The sequence below is a fragment of the Pan paniscus genome, chromosome 4 (assembly GCF_029289425.2).
Source record: "Pan paniscus chromosome 4, NHGRI_mPanPan1-v2.0_pri, whole genome shotgun sequence".
Lineage (NCBI taxonomy): Eukaryota > Metazoa > Chordata > Mammalia > Primates > Hominidae > Pan > Pan paniscus.
Genome location: NC_073253.2, coordinates 175,612,394 through 175,634,068, shown reverse-complemented (window position 1 = coordinate 175,634,068; position 21,675 = coordinate 175,612,394). Strand labels below are relative to the sequence as shown.

At 58.3% G+C, this 21,675-nt stretch overlaps 2 protein-coding genes and 1 long non-coding RNA gene across 7 annotated transcripts in view; 2 read left to right on the top strand and 1 right to left on the bottom strand.

Annotated features, from left to right (window-relative positions):
- Positions 1-9,093, top strand: part of FLT4 (fms related receptor tyrosine kinase 4) — a 49,143-nt gene extending 40,050 nt beyond the window's left edge. For 2 of the 5 annotated variants that reach the window (XM_055112924.1, XM_034961237.3), the window contains 3 exons: positions 283-403; positions 1,255-1,340; positions 7,222-9,093. In XM_055112924.1, coding sequence (XP_054968899.1) covers positions 283-403; positions 1,255-1,340; positions 7,222-7,420 — 406 coding nt within the window. In that variant the 3' untranslated portion in view covers positions 7,421-9,093. Of the gene's footprint in view, positions 1-282; positions 404-1,254; positions 1,341-2,021; positions 4,368-7,221 lie in introns of those variants that run through there. The other 3 variants (XM_034961239.3, XM_034961240.3, XM_055112925.2) reach the window with 3 other exon arrangements.
- A 7,984-nt stretch (positions 9,094-17,077) lies between these two features.
- Positions 17,078-20,800, bottom strand: LOC117980182 (uncharacterized). The gene is made up of 3 exons (XR_004671346.3): positions 20,644-20,800; positions 18,379-18,471; positions 17,078-17,710 (listed from the first exon to the last, which is right to left on the bottom strand). It is a non-coding gene; the product is annotated as an uncharacterized LOC117980182 (long non-coding RNA).
- SCGB3A1 (secretoglobin family 3A member 1) lies at positions 19,467-21,526 on the top strand. The gene is made up of 3 exons (XM_034959624.4): positions 19,467-20,206; positions 20,793-21,031; positions 21,377-21,526. The coding sequence occupies exons 1-3, from the start codon at positions 20,092-20,094 to the stop codon at positions 21,398-21,400; spliced, it is 378 nt and encodes a 125-aa protein (XP_034815515.1). The 5' UTR covers positions 19,467-20,091; the 3' UTR covers positions 21,401-21,526.
- Positions 21,527-21,675: the final 149 nt, after the last annotated feature.

The following is a 21,675-nucleotide window of genomic DNA, read 5'->3' as shown; positions in this document are numbered from 1 at the left end:
CCATGCCACACGGGGCTGGATGCCCCCTCGCTTCCCATCACAGAGCTCAGCAGTGGACTCGGGAGGAAACACAGCCCAGGGTGCTGCTGGGGCTGTTGGGTAGACATCTGAGGCCAGGCACACGGAGGAGCCCCTGCCAGCACTCAGACCCAGGCCCGTCCATACTCCTGCCCCAGGCTGGGGGTCCTTTCCAGGAGAAGAGGGGGCACAGGGACGGTGGAGAGAAGTTCGAGGAGGGTTGCTGCGGCGCGTTCCTCAGCACCTTCTGATTTCTCCCCACAGGTATTACAACTGGGTGTCCTTTCCCGGGTGCCTGGCCAGAGGGGCTGAGACCCGTGGCTCCTCCAGGATGAAGACATTTGAGGAATTCCCCATGACCCCAACGACCTACAAAGGCTCTGTGGTACTTCACGTGAAGGGTGGGGGCTGTGCTCTGGGCTCAGGGCTGGGGCCGCCTCAGGGGAGGCAGCGTCAGGAACTCGTAAGGCAAATGGCAGAACCCAACGACTGTCCTTTGAAAGTGCAAGTCCAGGGAGAGCCTTGGGCACATTTGGGACCCCCTGCGATGCCACGACTCACAGCTGCTTTCTGTCCTGTGCCCTCGTCACCCCCACACGAGGCCTCCCCTCCTCAGCAGCGCAGAAACCCCAGTGGAAGGACGGCTGCTCCTCGGTGGCAGGTTCGGGGGTCCCGGGCCTGGTCAGTGAGCGCTGGGCAGAGGGGCCCCATGGGAGCCCTTGGCCAGACCACAGGGACCTGGGTTCCTGCCTCCAGGGCCACTTGGAGATGTTGGGGGACTCTGAAAAGATCGCAGTTTCCCTCCCGTGTAATTCAAAATAAAAACCACACCAAGCCACAGTCGAAGGGTAACAAAGCCCCCCAAACCGGGAGGCAGCCTCACATGGATCGTTTTTTTGAACTACGAGCTGCCAGGTTGTGAGGCCTCTCCCTGCTTCTCCCACGGCTCCTGCTCTTCACACACTGAGCATATGCTTGGCCACCGTGGAGGTCCCCCAGTATGAGGCGTCCACGGGCCACACACAGCCCCCCGACCTCAGTGTCTCCCTCCGTGGCAGGGGCATGTGACCCTCACCCTGGGATGGAATGGACGCCTTGTTTCTGGCTCAGCTTCCCAGGGACAGGTGTTAGGTCAGCCGTGCTGCAGGGCCATGCTGCACTTTCCTGGCTGGGGGCGGCTGCCCTGCAGGAGGGCCTCAGGCGGGACCCACAGCCTGGCTTGTCCTCTCCACACAGGACAACCAGACAGACAGTGGGATGGTGCTGGCCTCGGAGGAGTTTGAGCAGATAGACAGCAGGCATAGACAAGAAAGCGGCTTCAGGTAAGGGCTTCGTGAGCCTCCTGCACTGCAGGTATCGACATTGCCCTCCCCTGGGGGAGGGAGGCTGGGGCCTGGGTGCGCCCAGCCCTCTTCCCGGAACCTGTCGTGGCTCCCTATGGCCTTTTCGCGTGTTCAAGGTGAGCTGCCTGAGACCCCCCTCCTGACCTATAGCACCGCGGGAGCCCCTCCCTGTCACATGCTGGCCACGTGGGCGCTGGTCCCGACACCTCCCTGTCATCTGACAGAGCTCAGATGCTGTGTCTTTCTGACACCACAGATAACCTACCATGCCCAGGGCGCACACACTCTCCTCCAGGTTGGGGAGGCCACCCCAGCCCCAGAACCCCAGAACTTCACCCAGTGGCTCCAGAAGCCGGGTAGATACTGTAATCTGAACTGGCTGGTGTAGGGTCCGGCCCTGTGGGGCTTAGCGGGTGTTCTCCCCGTGTGTGGAGACGAGATCGTAAGAAAGAAAGACACAAGACAGATAAAGAGAAAACAGCTGGGCCTGGGGGACCACTACCATCAAGACGTGGAGACGGGTAGTGGCCCCGAATGGCTGAGCGCGCTGATATTTATTGCATACAAGACAAGGGGGCAGGGTCAGGAGGGTGAGTCGTCCAAGTGATGGATAAGGTGAAGCAAGTCACATGATCATGGGACGGGGCCCTTCCCTCTTAGGTAGCTGAAGCAGAGAGAGAGAAGGCAGCATTCGTCAGCATTTTCTTCTCTGCACTTATAAGATCAAAGACTTAAAGACTTTCGCTATTTCTTCTACTGCTATCTACTGCAAACTTCAAAGAGGAACCAGGAGTACAGGAGGAGCATGAAAGTGGACAAGGAGTGTGATCATTGAAGCACCACAGGGAGGGGTTAGGCCTCCGGATGACTGCGGGCCAGGCCTGGAGAACATCCAGCCTCCCACAAGAAGCTGGTGGAGCAGTGTTCCCTGACTCCTCCAAGGAAAGGGAGACGCCCTTTCATGGTCTGCTGAGTAACAGGTGCCTTCCCAGGCACTGGCGTTACCGCTTGACCAAGGAGCCCTCAAGCGGCCCTTATGCCGGCGTGACAGAGGGCTCACCTCTTGCCTTCTAGGTCACTTCTCACAATGTCCCTTCAGCACCTGACCCTGTGCCCGCCAGTTATTCCTTGGTAATATGAGTAATACATCAAAGAGTAGTATTAAAAGCTAATTAATCATGTTTATACTAATGACTGATAATGTCCATGATCATCTCTCTAATTTGTATTATGACTATTCTTATTCTATTTTCTTTATTTTATATATATATATATATATATATGTATGTATGTATTTTTTTTTTTTTTGAGACAGTCTCGCTCTGTCTCCCAGGCTGGAGTGCAGTGGTGCGATCTCGGCTCACTGCAAGCTCCACCTCCCGGGTTCACGCCATTCTCCTGCCTCAGCCTTCCTAGTAACTGGGACTACAGGCACTCGCCACCACACCCGGCTAATTTTTTTGTATTTTTTTTAGTAGAGACCGGGTTTCGCCGTGTTAGCCAGGATGGTCTCGATCTCCTGACCTCGTGATCCGCCCGCCCTCGGCCTCCCAAAGTGCTGGGATTACAGGCGTGAGCCACCGCGCCCGGCCACTGTTTTCTTTATTATACTGAAACAGTTTGTGCCTTCAGTCTCTTGCCTCAGCACCTGGGTGATCCTTCGCCCACAGGCTGGGATGTATTTTGGCAACAGAGAAATACCCACATATCCCAGATAGAAAGTGAACTCCATTTGCCCAACATGACAGCCAGGGGAAAAACAGTTTTGGCCATTTTGAACGTTGAAACTTTTAAGGGTATAGATTTAAACAGACTTCAGTGTCTGCTTAAAATATTCATTTTATTTTTATTTTTATTTTTATTTTTTGAGACAGAGTCTCACTCCGTCACCCAGGCTAGAGTGCAGTGGTGCAATCTCGGCTCACCGCAACCTCCACCTCCCGGGTTCACGTGATTATCCTGCCTCAGCCTCTTGAGTAGCTGGGATTATAGGCGTGTGCCACCACGCCCAGCTAAGTTTTTTTTGTTGTTGTTTTTTTTTTTTTTAGTACAGACGGAGTTTCGCCACGTTGGCCAGGCTGGTCTTGAACTCCTGGCCTCAAGTGATCTGCCCTCAGCCTCCCAGGGTGCTGGGATTACAGGCATGAGCCACCACGCCCAGCTCATCAGGTGACTCCTGTTAGTACCTGGTTTTGGAAAATTAATGGTGGTCACATTTATGGAAATAGCTTTGGGCTAATTTTTCATCACCAAACAGCATTTCCACATTCAAAAAACAAGGTAATTAAGTAAAAGGTGTCACAGAGGATGATCCCCACGTAAATTCAAACCTCTGCACACCTTCGAGAAACAGCACAGCTCCCTGAGATCAAAGAAGGCCGCTCAGCCCAGGCCCGTGGCTCAGCTAGGAGACAGACTCCGTGGAAACGTGAGTTGGGGACTCAACGCCAGGACCCGCACGGCTGAGCCTGCACCACGGTGGGAGAGTCAGATAGGGCCGTCCCACGAGAGGAGAGTGTGACCAGGTCCTTGGGGATGTGGCAACACAGACCCAGGGGTGACGGAGGAGATGGGGCTGCGAGGAGAGCTCCCTTGTCAAGCCCAAGGCACTGGGCAGCCATCTTGCTTCTGAAAGGGCGGCGAGCCAGAAGGGAGTGCAGCCCCTTGGATGCTTGGTGGTAGAGGAAGAAGAAAGTTCCAGAAGATATGGGTCCTAAGGAAGCAAGATAGTATCCAGAAGTCAGAAGAAGACGCATGATGGATTTGTTCATTTGAGAAACTGCACCACCCTGTATCGGCAGCAGAGGGCACTGTTCTTTGTCCTCTGTCGACAATGAGCCAAGAAAAGGTGCCACAGGTCTCTGGCAGGTGCATCCGCTTGGCATACAGAATGCTGTGCAAACAGGTGCAAGGAGAGAATGTGCCTTGCGGGGGTGTGGGGAGAAGAAGGAGGAATCTATCTGCCTAGTCCTTCGCTGTCTCCTGTTAACCACTGGTCGGCACTCGCCCCATGGGGGTTCACCTCCTCACTCCTGGGTTACATCATCCAGCCCCCTCAGTACCCACTTAGGATGCCAGAGCCCGTGCCTATAGATGTGGCTTTTCACCTGCATCTGTGGGTGGAAGGAGATCAGGAAACTGGGCTTGTGGTCAGTCAGCATGGCTGCGTGCAGCCAGTGGAGGGCCTAGCTCTTCTGGGTAAGAGACTAGCTGGCCCCTGGTGGCAGGATGATACGGGACGTGTGTGAGCCTTCAGAAGGAAGAATGCACTCAAAGGAACTTGAGATGATGCCAAATATATGGGTTTGAGGTGGCACTTTCAAGTGAAGAAATGTAGGATGCCACCAAAATCCCTAGTCCCATCCACAGGAGAAGTGGCTATTTCTGGTGTAGGAAATCCTAACATGAATAATCCTGAACCCCAAAAAAGCACCCTCCATACAAAGTTATAGGAATAAGACAGAGCATTAGAGTTAAAACTTCCCGGTAGACAATTGTTCAAAAGAAACAGGAAAACGAGCAAAATGCTCCAACATGAATTAAACATATAAGGAAACAAGCAGTGGCTTGTTTTGTTGCATCTGAAATTCAAAATTTCAGGATAGAAATGGACGGACAATGTGATGATACAACTGACAGCAGACTAAATTCAGGAAAGAAATCGAAATAAAAGATTCGGCCAGGCAGTAGCTCTCACCTGTAATCACAGCACCTTGGGAGGCTGAGGCAGGAGGATCACTTGAGGCCCGGAGTTCAAGACCAACCTGGGCAACAGAATGAGACACTCTCTACAAATAGTAATTTTAAAAATTAGCTGGGTGTGGTGGCCCATGCCTGTGGTAGCAGCCACTCAGCAGGCTGAGGTGGGAGAGTTGCTTGAGCCCAGAAGGTCGAGGATGCAGTGAGCCATGATCGTGCCACTGCACTCCAGGCTGGGCAACACAGCAAGCCCCCATTTTGGGGGAAAAAACCCGATAAATCTTTTCTAAAACCAGGGCACCACAGGGACAATATGTATGAGCAGACTGATAGTGCCAGACACAGAGGATGGATGTGAAAAGAGGAAAACAAAACTGAAAAGAGGCAAAAGGATCAGAAAGTGACAGGAATAGAAAAGAGCCAATATATCTAAAATTGGGAGTCCCAGAGGAAGAAAATGCAAACAGTAAAAGAACTCATATTTTAAACTCACAGTCAAGAGTTTTCAGTAGCACCATGCAAAGCACCAAACAAGAAGTCAACATCTTCAAAAAATGCAAAGAAAGTGAGCGCTTGAGGATGGTGCATGATAGGGCAGGCAGAGAGGAGGGCAGGGGCAGAAACCACCCCCTAGGTCAAGGCGAGAGGCCTGGATTTGCTTCGTGGAGTGACGGGAAGCCGTTGGAGGGCGTGTCAGGAGGAGAATGACATAGTGTAACTTGAAGGACCTCTCTGAAGGGTGGACCACCAGGAGGCCAGGGTGGAAGCACACAGCAGCCCGCGGGAGGATGTCACAGAGCCGGCAAGCACACAGCTGGCTCCGCAGGAGGGCCAGGAATGGAGATGCACGGATGTGTCCTGGAGTTAGAATGGACAGGACTTCTGGATGGATTGGATATGAAGAGTGAGGGGAAGGAGGAAGCAAGGAGAACCCCAGGGTGCTTGGCTTGAGCGGCTGAGGGGACGGTGGTGCCGTTCACTGAGATGGGCAAGACAGAGTGAGAACTGGGTTGGGGGATGAAGTTGGACATTCTTCACAGTCTCGGGTCCAGGCTAGGTAGGGACAGAGCTCCAGTGAGTGCTGGATCAGATCGATCCGCTTTGCTGTTTGAGTCAAGTCTGTGTGTGTTTTTTGAAGTCTGAACGCATCCCATGCTCCGCTGTGTCCTTGGTGGTTCCCATCACACCCTGACAGGGCTCCAGTCCCTCCTTGTTTTTTGTTTGTTAGTTTGTTTTTGAGACAGGGTCTCACTTTGTCACCCAGGCTGGAGTGCAGTGGCATGATCTTGGCTCACTGAAACCTCCACCTCCTGGGCTCAAGCAATTTTTTTATTTTTAAGATGGAGTCTCACTCTGTCGCCCAGGCTGGAGTGCAGTGGCGCAATCTCAGCTCACTGCAAGCTCCGCCTCCCAGGTTCACGCCATTCTCCTGCCTCAGCCTCCCGAGTAGCTGGGACTACAGGCGCCCACCACCACGCCCGGCTAATTTTTTTTTTTTTTTTTTTTTTTTTTTTGAGACGGAGTCTCGCTCTGTCGCCCAGGCTGGAGTGCAGTGGCGCGATCTCGGCTCACTGCAAGCTCCGCCTCCCGGGTTCACGCCATTCTCCTGCCTCAGCCTCCCGAGTAGCTGGGACTACAGGCGCCCGCTACCACGCCCGGCTAATTTTTTGTATTTTTAGTAGAGACGGGGTTTCACCGTGTTAGCCAGGATGGTCTCGATCTCCTGACCTCATGATCCGCCCGCCTCGGCCTCCCAAAGTGCTGGGATTACAGGCGTGAGCCACCGCGCCCGGCTAATTTTTTGTATTTTTAGTAGAGACGGGGTTTCACCGTGTTAGCCAGGATGGTCTCGATCTCCTGACCTCATGATCCGCCCGCCTCGGTCTCCCAGCAAAGTGCTGGGGTTACAGGCTTGAGCCACCGTGCCCGGCCTCAAGCAATTGTTTCACGTAGCTGGGACCGCAGGCGTGCACCACCACGCCTGGCTAATTTTTGTATTTTTTGTAGAGACGGGGTTTCCCCATGTTGCCTGGGCTGGACTCTAACTCCTGGCCTGAAGCCATCCGCCTGCCTAGGCCTCCCAAGTACTGGGATTACCAGTGTGCACCACCCGCCACCCAGCCTTCTTCTCTTACTAACACCACCTTCCCTGTCTTGGCAGCTGTAAAGGACCTGGCCAGAATGTGGCTGTGACCAGGGCACACCCTGACTCCCAAGGGAGGCGGCGGCGGCCTGAGCGGGGGGCCCGAGGAGGCCAGGTGTTTTACAACAGCGAGTATGGGGAGCTGCCGGAGCCAAGCGAGGAGGACCACTGCTCCCCGTCGGTCCGCATGACTTTCTTCACAGACAACAGCTACTAAGCAGCCTCGGACAAGACCCCCAGCACTTGGGGGTTCAGGCCCGGCAGGGCGGGCAGAGGGCTGGAGGCCCAGGCTGGGAACTCATCTGGTTGAACTCTGGTGGCACAGGAGTGTCCTCTTCCCTCTCTGCAGGCTTCCCAGCTAGGAAGAGCAGGACTCCAGGCCCAAGGCTCCCGGAATTCCATCACCACGACTGGCCAGGGCCACGCTCCAGCTGCCCCGGCCCCTCCCCCTGAGATTCAGATGTCATTTAGTTCAGCATCCGCAGGTGCTGGTCCCGGGGCCAGCACTTCCATGGGAATGTCTCTTTGGTGACCTCCTTTCATCACACCGGGTGGTGGCCTGGTCCCTGTTTTCCCACGAGGAATCTGTGAGTCTGGGAGTCACACAGTGTTGGAGGTTAAGCCATACGAGAGCAGAGGTCCCCCAAACGCCGTGTCCTCCTCAGGCACACAGCTACTCTTCCCACGAGGGCTGGCTGGCCTCACCCGCCCCTGCACAGTTGAAGGGAGGGGCTGTGTTTCCATCTCAAAGAAACGAGGTATTTGCAGGGTCCTCTTCTGGGCCTGACCAAACAGCTAACTAGCCCCTGGGGTGGCCACCAGTATGACAGTATTATACGCTGGCAACACAGAGGCAGCCCGCACACCTGCGCCTGGGTGTTGAGAGCCATTCTGCAGGTCTTTTTCAACAGAACTTCACAGACTGTTAGAGCTGCTGAGAAGAATTTGCTTTCCGAATTCAGCCTGGAAGGCGCCCAGGGACAGCTGTACTGAGTCTAGATGACTCTGACCCCCGCCCCAGGTCAAGGCCAGCAGAGCAGTCAGTGCCTCTGGAGAAGGCCCTTGCTCTCCCACCTGGCCCAGAATCCGAGGAGCCTGGGTCTGGAGCTGCCGGTCTGGTTCTTCCCTTTAGAGCCCGGATCTGCCACCTGCGGCCCCTCCCAAGCCGTGAACCAGCTCATGAGAGATGAGCACTGTGGGATCCACTCAGGAAGGCTCGGGGCTGGCACAAAGGACCACCCGGCATTGCCCTGTGCCACCCAGCACTCAGTGGACATTCTGGGGCCCTGCCTTCAGCCTTTTCCTGCCCTGTGCCTGACATCAGCACCCTGGCTGGTCAGAAGGCCGCCCTCCCAGAGGAGCAGCCGAGAGATCCCCTGAAGGCTGGAGGCATTCTGCTCAGGACCCCTATCCCAGCTCACAGTGCCCAACCATCTCACCAGGAGAAAAAGCCACATCCCCGCGTTAGAACCACGGAGACCGACCACCACCCTGACTCCCCAAACCCACCCACCAGACGCTTGCAGGACAGGCGCCGCGCAGCGAGCAGGGGCTTGCCCGGCCGACCCTCCCCTCCCCACCTGCCCCACTGCGCGTTACTCCAGGATACGCCGAGCGCACGTATAAGGTCATCTTCATCGTCCCCGTGGACCTTCCCCTTCCTCTGCACGTCGTCCAGCGTGGGACTGGCGTGTTGGGCTTCCCTGGGAGGATCTGGAGGTTGTTCTCTGCAGGGGACCAGCCTGGCTCCTGGCGCGCACCTCTGCTCCCTTCTCCTCACTACCCACCCACGCATGTACCGGGAAAAAACCTACTATGCCCTTCTAGACCATGTTCTGAGAAAAGATCGAAAATATTTAACAAGAGATAATAATAAATCTGATGCCGGTCTTTGTGTGTGTTGCGGACGGGAGTGTTGCTTTTATTGTTTTTGCTTCTGTAAAAAATCTAAATGGGAATACAGAACAGCTTTTTTTTTTGAGACAGTTTTGCTCCTTCCCCCAGGCTGGAGTTCAGTGGTGCGATCTCAGCTCACTGAAACCTCCGTCTTCCAGTTTCAAGCAATTCTTCTGCCTCAGCCTCCTGAGTAGCTGGGATTACAGGCACCTGCCACCACGCCCAGCTAATTTTTGTATTTTTAGTAGAGATGGGGTTTCACCATGTTGGCCAGGCTGGGCTGGAACTCCCGGCCTCAGCCTCCCAAAAGTGCTGGAATTACAGGCCTGAGCCACCGCGCCCGGCCGCTTTTTTTTGTTTTGGTTGGTTGGTTGGTTGGTTTGTAGAAATGAGGTCTCACTGTATTGCCCAGGCTGGGTTTGGATATTTTAGCTTTCCATTATAATTGACTGAATTTAGTCACTGACCTTGACATATGTGTCAACCCAGGTGTCCACCAACAGGGTGTCCCCCCGTGCCCAGGGCTGAGCGGCTCTCCAAGCCCAAAGTATGCCCCTGTGTGTTGGGAACTGAAACACCTCCGTGCTCCCATCCCGTACCATTTCCCAGCAGGGCTGCGCTCACACTTCCGGGCTCCTCTGGAACTTCCTGGGTTGGACCTTAAGGGCTGGGCTCAAGTGTCCCTGCAGGTCCCAGCCACCCTTTCACACCCCAGAGCACCACTCACTCCAGGAGTGGCTGTGTGGATGGAAACAGCCAGCGAGCAGGGAGGGAGGAGTCACACCAGGCTACAGCGTGCGCACACCGCGAGGGCCCCTTGGTCCCTTCTGCCTCCCAAGAACCTTCTCACCTTCTCCTCTCAGGCTCCAGCCCTTCTCTGGGTGCCACCGCCCGCCTATGCCTCCCCACCTCCACCCCAGCCCTTCACTCTATTCATTTCTGCCAAGAGCCCTTCGTCACCTGCTTGGGGGAGGTTTGGGGCCCAGGACATGCCCGAATGTCCTTTGATGCTGTTGATTCTATGCTGACGTCCCCAGTGCCTCTCGGTGTGCTCAGGCCCTGGCGTTTGCATCACAGCAGGCAGAGCTCCCGGGTGGCTGCTCAAAGCCACACGTGGTCCTAGGCCCTGGAGTTGGAACTCACAAACCGCAGCCCCTGCTGTGAGGAGTGAAGAAGAGCAAAGAGGAAGACCAGAAGGACAGGCGAGGGAGGGAAGTGGGAGGTGGGACAGGAGGCCACAGGGGCCCTAGGGCCTGGGAGTCCAGAGTTGGGCCTGTTTCTTATTTTAAGGCTGGACGGGCATTCTGAGAAGGGCTGACGTCTTTCACCGACATGTCTGCTCTGAGAAGGAGGGATCTTGAAGGAGCTTGGCGGGGTCTGCAGGGGTGCTGGCAGGCTAGGAGATCAGAGGGACCCCCGGGATCAGAGGGACCCCCGGGAGGGGCCACCGGGGTGCTGGCAGGCTAGGAGATCAGAGGGACCCCCGGGATCAGAGGGAGCCCCGGGAGGGGCCGCCGGGGTGCTGGCAGGCTAGGAGATCAGAGGGACCCCCGGGATCAGAGGGAGCCCCGGGAGGGGCCGCCGGGGTGCTGGCAGGCTAGGAGATCAGAGGGACCCCCAGGAGGGGCCGCCGGGGTGCTGGCAGGCTAGGAGATCAGAGGGACCCCCGGGAGGGCCCTACACGGCTCCCACCCTAGATGCTCATTATACTTGGGAGGAGGGAACCCCAAAAGCAGCTTCCAGCACCAACACCGGCTCCCTCCCTCTCATTTCCCCTGACCCCATCCCCACCCCATTACCACTCCCAGGCCACTCCACCCCAGTGGGCCCAAATCGACTTTTTTTTTTTTGAGACGAAGTTTCACTCGTCACCCAGGCTGGAGTGCAGTGGTGCAATCATAGCTCACTGCAGCCTCAACCTCCCGTGCTCACATGATCCTCTCGCCTCGGCCTCCAGAGTAGCTGGGACTACGGGGCTCACTGTGCCTAGCTTCCAGGTAGACTCTTGAAGCTGTGTGCTTAGCCCAGATAATCAGCCACGGTGTCCAAGGTGCTGGCCAGTCCCCAGGTCACTGGGGCCATCTCCACCCCTGATCTCTGCATGTGGATTCAGGGAGGGGACCACAGCATCACTGAGCGGGGGCTGCCTTTGTGCCTTTGGCAACCACCAAATGAGGCCTGGGTCTCCTCTGCCACTGGGCAGACAGCCTGGGACAGGCTGGGCTCTGAGGGCTCCTCAGGGATGGGAGCGGAGGATGGGGTATGAGATGTGGCACCTGCAGCTGGAGAGCCTGAGCCCAGCACCTCCCCTCGGAGCCTCAGTTTCTCATTAATGACTGCCACCTTGTAGAGCTTTGGTGATAAAAGTCATAAGGCCCCAGTGGTGCTGGGGGTGACCACACCCAGGTAAAAGCCCCCTTCCGACCAAGTGGTGTGAACAGGGGCCTATGAGCCCCCCTTGACTCACCCACCCACCCATGCACCAGCTAACACGTGCTCCCACCCGTCCCCCATATGCCCGATGGACTGAAGGTTTGTGTCCTCCTGAAATGTACATGTTGAAACCCTACTCCCAGTGTGATGGTGTTAGGAGGTGGGGCCCTTGGGAGGTGAGCAGGTCATGAGGGTGGAGCCCCTGGGAATGGGATTAGTGTCCTTACAAGAGGAGGCCAGAGAGCTCCGTAGCCCTCTTTCCACCGTGTGAGAAGTCAGCTGTCAGGAAACCAGGAAGCCCCCTCACCAGACCCCCAATCTGCCTGCACCTTGATCTTGGCCTTCCCAGCTTCCAGGACTGTAAGAAAGAAATGTGAGCCCAGCCTCAAAGCGCTGTGCATAGGGGAAATGCATCCCTCCTGAGGGCAAACTGGGCGGTGTCTGAGGTCAGCAAGCGCCCCCACACTCCCCCCACCCTTGTTCTGCTCTGGAGGAGTAACTGGCTGCAGCCACCACCGCGGGGAGAGGGGACCGTTTCCCCTTCCTGGGCCCAGTGGGGGACACCACCTTCCCCTCAGGGGCGCATCCAAAGAGGGAAGCAGAAACTCCTAAACTTTCCACCCGAGCCACGGGTGGCCAAGGGTGCCATAAACCTGATGGTGGGCAGGGAGGCTAGAGGATGTGGGGGCTGAACTGGGGCTTGATGGGGAGCCCAGAACGGCCACAGAGAGAGAGGATTAAGGGATTCAGAACACGCCTGGGGGCAGCATCCTTGGCAGCCTGGGCTGCCCCTCTGTGGGACACAGGGGTGGAGTCAGCTGGGCAGCTCCCAGGGTCCCTCCCGTCCCTGGCTGCTCTGAGGCACTGCCAGGAGCTCCATCACAGCTGGCTTGCGGGCAGCAGGGCCACACAGGACTGCCCGGCCCTGGAAGGAGGCAGCTCCCCTGAGAAGGACATGGCCTTCCCTAGGGACAGCCGGGTACCTGGAAGTCATCAGCCAGTCTCCACGGAGAGGCAGCAGTAACGGAAGGGAATGCTCGGAAGGGGCCTTGCTTTGGGACGGCAGCAAGTGCATCTCTGCCATGGTGGGATCTTGGCCTGGAGTCTGGGCTGGGGCCTCCCCTGGGTCTGACCCCCCAACTCTCACCCCTGCCTGGCTGCTCCCAGCCCTGGCACGTGGAGGCAGCAGAGGACGCTGTGCCTTCCAGGTCAATGGGCGTGTGAAGAGCATGGCCTGGGCACTGTGCAGACCCATCTCAGACTGCCAGGGGACTGCAGGCCAGTCACTGACGTTCTCTGAGCTGTGTTTCTTCTAAATCGTGAGGGTGATAATGCCCGTCTCACCCCAGTGCCATTCCACGCAGGAAACCACTTCAGTCCCTGGACACGGTGGGGCTCTGGGGACTGAAGTGCTTTCCTCAATGGAGTGGTATTGGGGTGGGGAGGACCGGGAGTGCTGCTGGGCACACAGAGGTGTGGAGCCCTGCCCAGGGTCACCTCCTGAATCCCTGCCAGCACCCCTTCCTCAGCCTCCTTCCTCACTGAACAGACTGAAGCAGGGAAGCGGGACCTAATGAGACACGATGTTTCCTCTGCTGCTGCTGCTGTGGCCAGCACGGTCCTTGGAGCAGTGGGGTGAAGCCTCACGGGAGGGCCCTGGGGATAGCGCCAGCGCTTGTGTGCCTGGGCCCAAATTGGTATCGGAGGTTTGGCACTGCTGGCTGCCAGCCTGTCACTCCAAGGAGGACAACTCTAAAAAATGGGAGCTGAGAGGCCGGGCGCGGTGGCTCACGCCTGTAATCCCAGCACTTTGGGAGGCCGAGGCAGGCGGATCACGAGGTCAGGAGATCGAGACCATCCTGGCTAACACGATGAAACCCTGGCTCTACTGAAAATACAAAAATTAGGCGGGCATGGTGTTGGGCGCCTGTAATCCCAGCACTTTGGGAGGCCGAGGCAGGCGCATCACGAGGTCAGGAGATCGAGACCATCCTGGCTAACACGATGAAACCCTGGCTCTACTGAAAATACAAAAATTAGGCGGGCATGGTGTCGGGCGCCTGTAATCCCAGCTACTCAGAAGGCTGAGGCAGGAGAATCGCTTGAACTTGGGGGGGGCAGAGGTTGCAGTGAGCCGAGATCGCACCACTGCACTCCAGCTTGGGCAACAGAGCAAGACTCCATCTCAAAAAAAAAAAAGGAGCTGAGAGATGGCAGGGAAGAATGAGGTATGAGGTCCTGGTGACATCCTTTGAGCCTGGATCAACCTTTCCCTGAAGGCGAAGCCACTCCTGGAATTTCAGTCTTTGCTTAAAGCCACGTGGGTCAGCTTTTCTGTCACTTTCACCAATGCCCTGAACCTACAAGGCAGGAACCACATCGACAGCACCTGCTCCCCTCCGCACAGCAGGGCCCTGTGGGTGGGAGTGCTGACAGGGAAGGGGCAAAAGGAAGTGGCTGAGAGCCAGATCAATATTGACCCAGGGACGGTGCCACAGAGGGTGCTTGGATATGCTCATGACACTGCCCAGTGCCCGAGGGCCCACGGGGCTGAGCTATGAGGAAAGAGGACGTGGGCTGAGGAGGGGGTGCTGAGCGCCCCAGGGCCCACGGGGCCGAGCCATGAGGAGGGAGGACGGGGGCTGAGGAGGGAGGACGGGGGCTGAGGAGGGGGTGCTGAGCGCCCCAGGGCCCACAGGGCCGAGCTATGAGGAGGGAGGATGTGGGCTGAGGAGGGGGTGCTGGCAGGGATTCATGGGGCGACCCTGGGCAGGGCTCCACACCTCTGCGAGGCGGGTGAGCCGGGGCGCCTGGGAGGGGTGAGCCGGGGCGCCTGGGAGGGGTGAGCCGGGGTGCCTGGGAGGGGTGAGCCGGGGTGCCTGGGAGGGGTGAGCCGGGGTGCCTGGGAGGGGTGAGCCGGGGTGCCTGGGAGGGGTGAGCCAGGGTGCCTGGGAGAGCACAGCAGCACTCCCTGGTCTGGCCTCTCCTGCCGGGCCTTGCCACACCCCAGGCTGCTCCCCACCAAACCACTTCCTACTGGCGCAGGAGAAAGCCCAGAGTGCCTGCTGGGACTGGCCGAGGTGCCCGTCCTTGTGGGGCCCACTCAGGGCAGTGTGGAGGGTCGCTGCTGCTGGCCGCTGTGGTGGCCCTGGCCAGGAAGACTTCCCCAGGTGGAGACTTGGGGGTTGTGCTGGCCGGGGCTGGGGGCTGAGAGCAGGCTATGGCCAGGAGCCCCCACAAGTCCCTTGAAAAAGGGTCCCAGGACCATCGGGAAATGCAGGGTGCCGGCTGACACCACCAGGGCTGCCCATCGGTCCCCACCTTCGGGTAGGAAAGTTTGCTCAGAAGGAGTGAGGAAGGGGGCCTCGGGGCCGGGGTCCAGCGCCTGCGGCCTTTGGCTCTAGACATAAAAAGAAGAGCAGCTTCTATTGGAACAGCACCACAGACCCCTCCCAAAGCCCCAGATCATTCTAGCATGGAGGGCTAACCTAACCAGGGCCCAGCCACCAGGACACCACCTGACAGCCAGCTGCTATCCCAGGAGAGCAGAGGTGGGCAGAGAGGGGCCCCAGAAAACTCCGGCAATGAACAGTCACCAAGATGCCTGCTCTGGCGGGGAGCTGTACTCACCTGCCCAGGTGACCACATCAGAGAGGCATGGGTATCCGGAGTTCAACCCAGTTTGCTTAATAATTTATGTACTCAAGGCATTAGGAAGAGAGGGCACCAGAGAAAGAGGGATATCAAAGAGAGGGGGCATCACAGAGAGCGGGGGCCTCAGAGAGAGAGAGGGAGAGGACATCAGAGAGGGGGGCCTCAGAGAGAGAGGACATCAGAGAGAGAATGGGGACATGGTGGGGGCATCAGAGTGGGCATCTGCCACCTGAACAGCCCTCCACAGGTGTCTGCGGAAGCACCGCCAAAGCGTGGGCCGGGCGGAGGCACCGTGAGCCTCTAGGCTCCCCGGCAGGAGCACCCAGGGGCTGAGTACCCTGCTCCGAGGCCCTGAGGTCTTTCAATAGGCCCCAAGTTCAATATCTGGCCCCTTCCCCAGAGCCGCAAAGTGCTTGTTTACCTTCCAGCTCTTCCTGCATTCCGTGGGAGTGGGCAAGGTGTGCGTGTTTATTTTGGCCCAAAAGATGCCCTGCAAACACTGCCCAGAACAAGCTGACCATGTCGTCTGCAGATAGTGCCAAGCGCTTTCTCAGTATCTCGGCAGACCTGCGCCAGCAAGGGCCGCAAGCAGGAGTGGCAGGGAAGGCCCAGGCTGACGTGAGGGCGCTGCCCACCCACCCCTGTCCCATGCCGGGCGGACTCTGACACCCACCCTGGAAGCCTCACCTGGCCTGGCCTTCGAGGGGCAGGGCGGCACTTGGAGGGCATGGCAGGCCCCAGGTCCGTCCACGCCCCAGCTCCTGGAACCTTGGAATGTTAGGCTCAGCAGCCACAGTCTCGGCAGCCCGACTGGGGGCGTCATTGTGAGATGAGGGGACTGTCCTGGGTTATCTAGGTGAGCCCAAAATGCAACAACACACACACTCATAAGATGGCGGCAGAGTTTTCACACTCACACACATTCACACACACTTGCACACAATTCAAACACATGCATATCCACACACTCCCTCCCACACTCACTCTCCCTCCCACACAGACTCACGCTTATTCACACACACACTTGTACACACATTCACACTCAAACACACCCACGAGCTCACACCCACTCCTTCACATGCACACTCATTCTCATTCACTGTCCATCTTACACACACACTTGCATGCATATTCACTCTCACCCCTCCACACACACCCCCACACACCCACACACGAACCCTCACACACCCACACACCCCCACACACTCGCCCACACACACCCACACACACACACCCACACTCACACACCCACACACACACCCCACACACAAACCCACACACCCTCACACACCCACACACACACACGAATCCTCACACACCCCCACACACCCACACACATTCACACACCCACACACACCCCACACACCCCGTCACACACACACCATCACACACACCCCATCACACACCCCCCCATGCACCCTCACACACACACACGAACCCTCACACGCCCACACACCCCCACACACCCACACACCCCCACACACCCACACACCCCCCACACACACCCCCCACGCACCCTCACACACACACCATCACACACCACCACACACCCACACACCATCACACACACACACCCCCATGCACCCTCTCACACACCCTCACACACACAGACCCACGCACCCTCACACACACACACACACAGAAGAGGAGGAGGCCATGTGACCAGGAGGCAGAGACTGGAGTGATGCAGTCACCAGCCAAGGAGCCCTGGCAGCCCCCATAAGCAGGGAGAGGCCAGGAGTGGATAAGCTCCTGGGAAGGCCCAGCCTCTGGAGGAGGAGCGGCCCCCGACGCCTCGCCTTCACCCCCGTGACACTGCACTTCTGGGCTCCAGAACTGCGAGCGGAGTAAATGTGTCGTTTTCAGCCACCAGGTATGTGGTGACTTGTCACAGCAGCCTCAGGAAACGAATACAGAGGCAGCCGCTGACCCAGCTGTGCAGGTCTCGGCGCAGGCCAGACCCTCGGCCTGCCTGATCCCCCACTACCGCAGAGGCTTCGCCAGGCGTGGCCCCCAGAGCCAGTGTGGGGTGAGGGGCTGGGCCAGCCTGAGGTGAGTCCTGGCTTGCCTTGACCACGGCAGCTCGGGAGAGGAGAGCACATCCTTTGGCCCTGTCAGTGGTGAAACGGGGACACCGTGACACACTTCTCCGGGGAGCCAGGGGATGTATTTTTGGAATCCGAAATCTTGGGGCACATGGGAATGAGGGCCTGTCACCACCCTGCAGGCTTGTGGGAAATGGGAACAGATCCACCCAAGGCACTATGAGCCGGAAGGTGGAGGGAGGTTATTTTGAAGACAAAGGATCCCTGGAGGCGGGTGCAAGGGGCCGCTGGAGTGGCCAGGACCCCAAGCGCTGCTGGGGACCCACAGATGACGGCCTCCCCCTCCTCCTGGCCTCGGCAGCATCGGTCTTTCCCGCGGTCAGTGTTCTCTGGTCCCCAGGCAGCATGGGGAAAGGTGGCCCCAAAGTCAGCTCCCAAGATGCGCCCACTGGGATTGCTTGGGCCAAGGCTGCCAGATCCTGCTCAGGAGAAGAACAAGCATCATGAGGATGTGGACACACTGGGATCCTTGTGCATTGTTGCTGGGAAGGCAGCGTGGTGCCGCTGCTATGGGAGAGATGGCAGATCCTCACAAATGACACAGGCAAGTTCCACAGGCTCCAGCCGTTCTACCTCTGAGCAGCCACCCAAAACAGCCAACAGCAGGGTCCCAAAGAGGCATTTGCACAGCCGTGTTCACGACCGCATTACTCACAGCAGTGAAAACATGCAAGCGCCCACATGTCCACCCACGGGTGAAGTGAATGGGTGAAGAAAACGTGGCACAGCCATGCAATGGAGCAGTATCCTACCCTGAGAAGGAAGGAAACTCTGAAGGTCATGAATGAACCTGGAGGATATCATGCTGAGTGAAATACGCCAGACACAAAAGACAAACACTGCCCGATTCCACTCATATGAGGTGCCGGGAGTGGCCAGATTCAGAGACAGAAAGTGGAAAGGTGGTGCCAGGGGATGGGGGAGGGGAGTGGGGAGTTGTTTAATAGGCTCAGAGTTTCAGTTTTATAAGAGGAAAAGAGTTCTGGAAATGGATTGTGGTGATGTTTGCACAACATTAGAATATATTTAATGCTAATGGAGTGTGCCCATAAGATGGTGAAGCTGGGCTGTGCGGGGTGGCTCACACCTGTCATCGCAGCACCTTGGGAGTCTGAGGCGGGAGGATTGCTTCAGGCCAGGATTTTGAGACCAGCTTGGTCAATGTAGCGAGACCCCATCTCTACAAAAAATAAAAATAAATTAAGCCAGGCGTGGTGGCTCACACCTGTAATCCCAGCACTTTGGGAGGCTGAGGCAAGAGTATCACTTGAGGCTAAGAGTTCAAAAGACCAGTCTGGGCAACACAGTGAGACTTTGTCTCTACAAAAAATAAACAAAATTAGCTGGACATAGTGGTGCACACCTGTAGCCCCAGCTGCTTGGGAGGCTGAGGTGGGAGAATTGCTTGAGCCTGGGAGGTGGAGGCTGCAGTGAACCAAGATCACCTCACTGCACTCCAGCGTGGGCGACAGAGTGAGACTGTCTCAAAAAACAAACAAACAAAAAACAAAATCAAAATCCGCGGAGTGTGGTGGCTCACACCTCTAGTCCAAGCTACTTGGGAGTCTGAGGTGGGAGGATTGCTTGAGCTCAGGAGTTCGAGACCAGCCTGGGCAACATGGCAAGACAGTGTCTTTACCACCACCAAAAAAGTAATTAACTTCAAACTGTTTTTAAAAAAGAAAACGTATTTCCCATTAAAATTACTTCCATGATGACCAACGAAACACAACCAAACTCCAGATTTATAATGCAAAAATCCCCCAAACAAAATAGTCAAGGAAAAGTGTAAGTGAACAGAAACAATGTGAATGCGTGCGCCCGGCCACCACAGTTAGCAAGGCACAAATGTCTGCAGGTGCGGAGGAGGCCGCAGTAGCTCGGGGTGGCTGAGGGCTAAGACATGCTATCAGCCATGGGGAAGGAATTCCAGGACACTGCCTGAAGAGTCAGGTCCTCCCACCCGGGAGCCTGTTTCCCACGCGTGCCAGCTACACTTTGCAAAAGAAAAGAGAGACTTTGCACCAACCTAGCTGAGAGCAGCCATGCACCAAAACGTGAGTCACTCAATGCCCGATGCCTGGGGTCAAAAAATAGAGGAAAAAAGAAGGACTAAAAGCAAATTAATTTATGTATCATTTGCAAAAGTTTTCAAAATGTGCTTTGCTCTCCATCTGTCATACTTCTGCAGGTGACAGACGAGTGAGGACATTTAGAGAAACTCAGGAACAAACCAGGCCCATCCACTGGCGTCGAGGCTAGTTTCGAAGACAGAACAACGCCCCACTTCTGTTTGCACCGTGGCTGCCTGTGGCCCGGCCGGGGAGGCGGCCGGGAGTGAGGCCTGATCGTCCCTGGCGCCTCCACCTCCCCAGGCGCAGAAGGCGCCCACGAGGACCCCCATTGCCCGACATTGCCACGGTCTGGGATCAGAGGCAGGGACCACGGAGCCAGGAACTGCGCCGCCCCCGCCCCTGCCCTGGCGCGAGGGAACCTCCCCCTCACCCGGGCCCAGCCCTGCAGTGGGGCCCGTGGGGTCAGACCGCAAAGCGAAGGTGCGGGCCGGGGTGGGCTTCGCGGGGACAAAGGCCAGGCCTGCCTGCTCTCAGAGGGCCCAGCTCTGGGCCCCAGCCCCTGCCAAGAGGAAGTCCTCGAGGCCCGGGCAGGGAAGGGGGCACGGGCTTCCCAGGGCCCGCCGGCCGCAGCAGGAAGTTGGCCAGGGCACGGCCATGAGCGGAGCGGGCAGGGCTTTCTCAGGAGCGTGGGCGAGGCCGGCCCTGGAGGGGCGAGGACCGGGTATATGAAGCCCCGTGGCCTTGCCCGGGCAGCCGCAGGTTCCCCGCGCGCCCCGAGCCCCTGCGCCATGAAGCTCGCCGCCCTCCTGGGGCTCTGCGTGGCCCTGTCCTGCAGCTCCGGTGAGCGCCCTGGGCTCCTGGCCCGCACGGTGGGGCCCGAGGCCTCGGCGCCCGCTGCGCCCCCGCCGCTGCCTGCGCGGATGGTGGATCCCAGGTCCTTCCAGCCTCGCCCAGCGCCCAGAGGGCTCCGCCACCCCGCGGCCCGTCCCGGGGCCCCGCGCCTGCAGCCCGCGGCCTCCCTCCTCTCAGGGCTGTCTCCAGCCTCGTGCCGGGATAGAGGCCGCCCCTGGCCTGGGGACAGCCGTCTGTCCCCCGTCTGGAGACCGTCTCCTCATCCTGCAAGGCGCAGCGCGAGTGTCCCCTCCCTTGGGGGCCTGTCCTGGACCCCGCACAGAGTTCACCGGTCCTTCCGCCACCCTCAGGCCACTCCGGTGACCCTGCAGCGTCTCCTGGCGGGGCCGCCTCCCCAGACCCGCCTGTGTCCCGGGGGCTCGCACCTGGCAGGCCTCGGCGCGGGAGGGAGGGGGCGGTCGGGGAGCCGGGCAGGGCGCGACGGTTCCTGGGCGCCTCCCGCGGGGGCGCGTCCTGGACCTGCCTTCTGGGGACCCCGGCGCGCAGGCGGTGACCCCTCCCTGTTCGCTTGCAGCTGCTGCTTTCTTGGTGGGCTCGGCCAAGCATGTGGCCCAGCCTGTCGCTGCGCTGGAGTCGGCGGCGGAGGCCGGGGCCGGGACCCTGGACAACCCCCTCGGCACCCTCAACCCGCTGAAGCTCCTGCTGAGCAGCCTGGGCATCCCCGTGAACCACCTCATAGAGGGCTCCCAGAAGTGTGTGGCTGAGCTGGGTCCCGAGGCCGTGGGGGCCGTGAAGGCCCTGAAGGCCCTGCTGGTAAAGTGGGCACCCCGGGTGCCCTTCCTGCGCGGGCATCCCTTCCCGGCCAGCCTCAAAATTGCACCAGAGGTGTCCCGGCCCTACGTCAGGGCTGTTTCCCGTCCTGCCCCTCCAAGCCCTGTCCCTGGGAGAAGCCCGGGTCTCCCGGTGGGAACTGGGTGGGGCGCATCCGAGCTGCAGGGGCGGGGAAGGCGGAGGTGACCCCGCGCGGGTGCGCGTCCCCCGGAGACGCCAGCGGAACCGCCTCGCTCCCGCTCCCCACAGAGCCGGCCGCTGCCGCGCCCTCGCCTGAGTTCTTGGTGGCAGGGTTGGGGGCACTCAAGCTCGGCTTCTGCTTTCCAGGGGGCCCTGACAATGTTTGGCTGAGCCGAGACTGGAGCATCTACACCTGAGGACAAGACGCTGCCCACCCGCGAGGGCTGAAAACCCCGCCGCGGGGAGGACCGTCCATCCCCTTCCCCCGGCCCCTCTCAATAAACGTGGTTAAGAGCAGCTCGAGCCTGGTATTTTCTCATCCAAATGCTGATCCCTGTGGGGGACCGAGAGTGCCAAGTCCCAGATTTTGTGAGGGGTGCTGCGTGAGAGAGGGAGAGAGAGGCCGCGAGAGTCTGCAGGTGGCATAGAGCCAGCAGGGCAAGGTG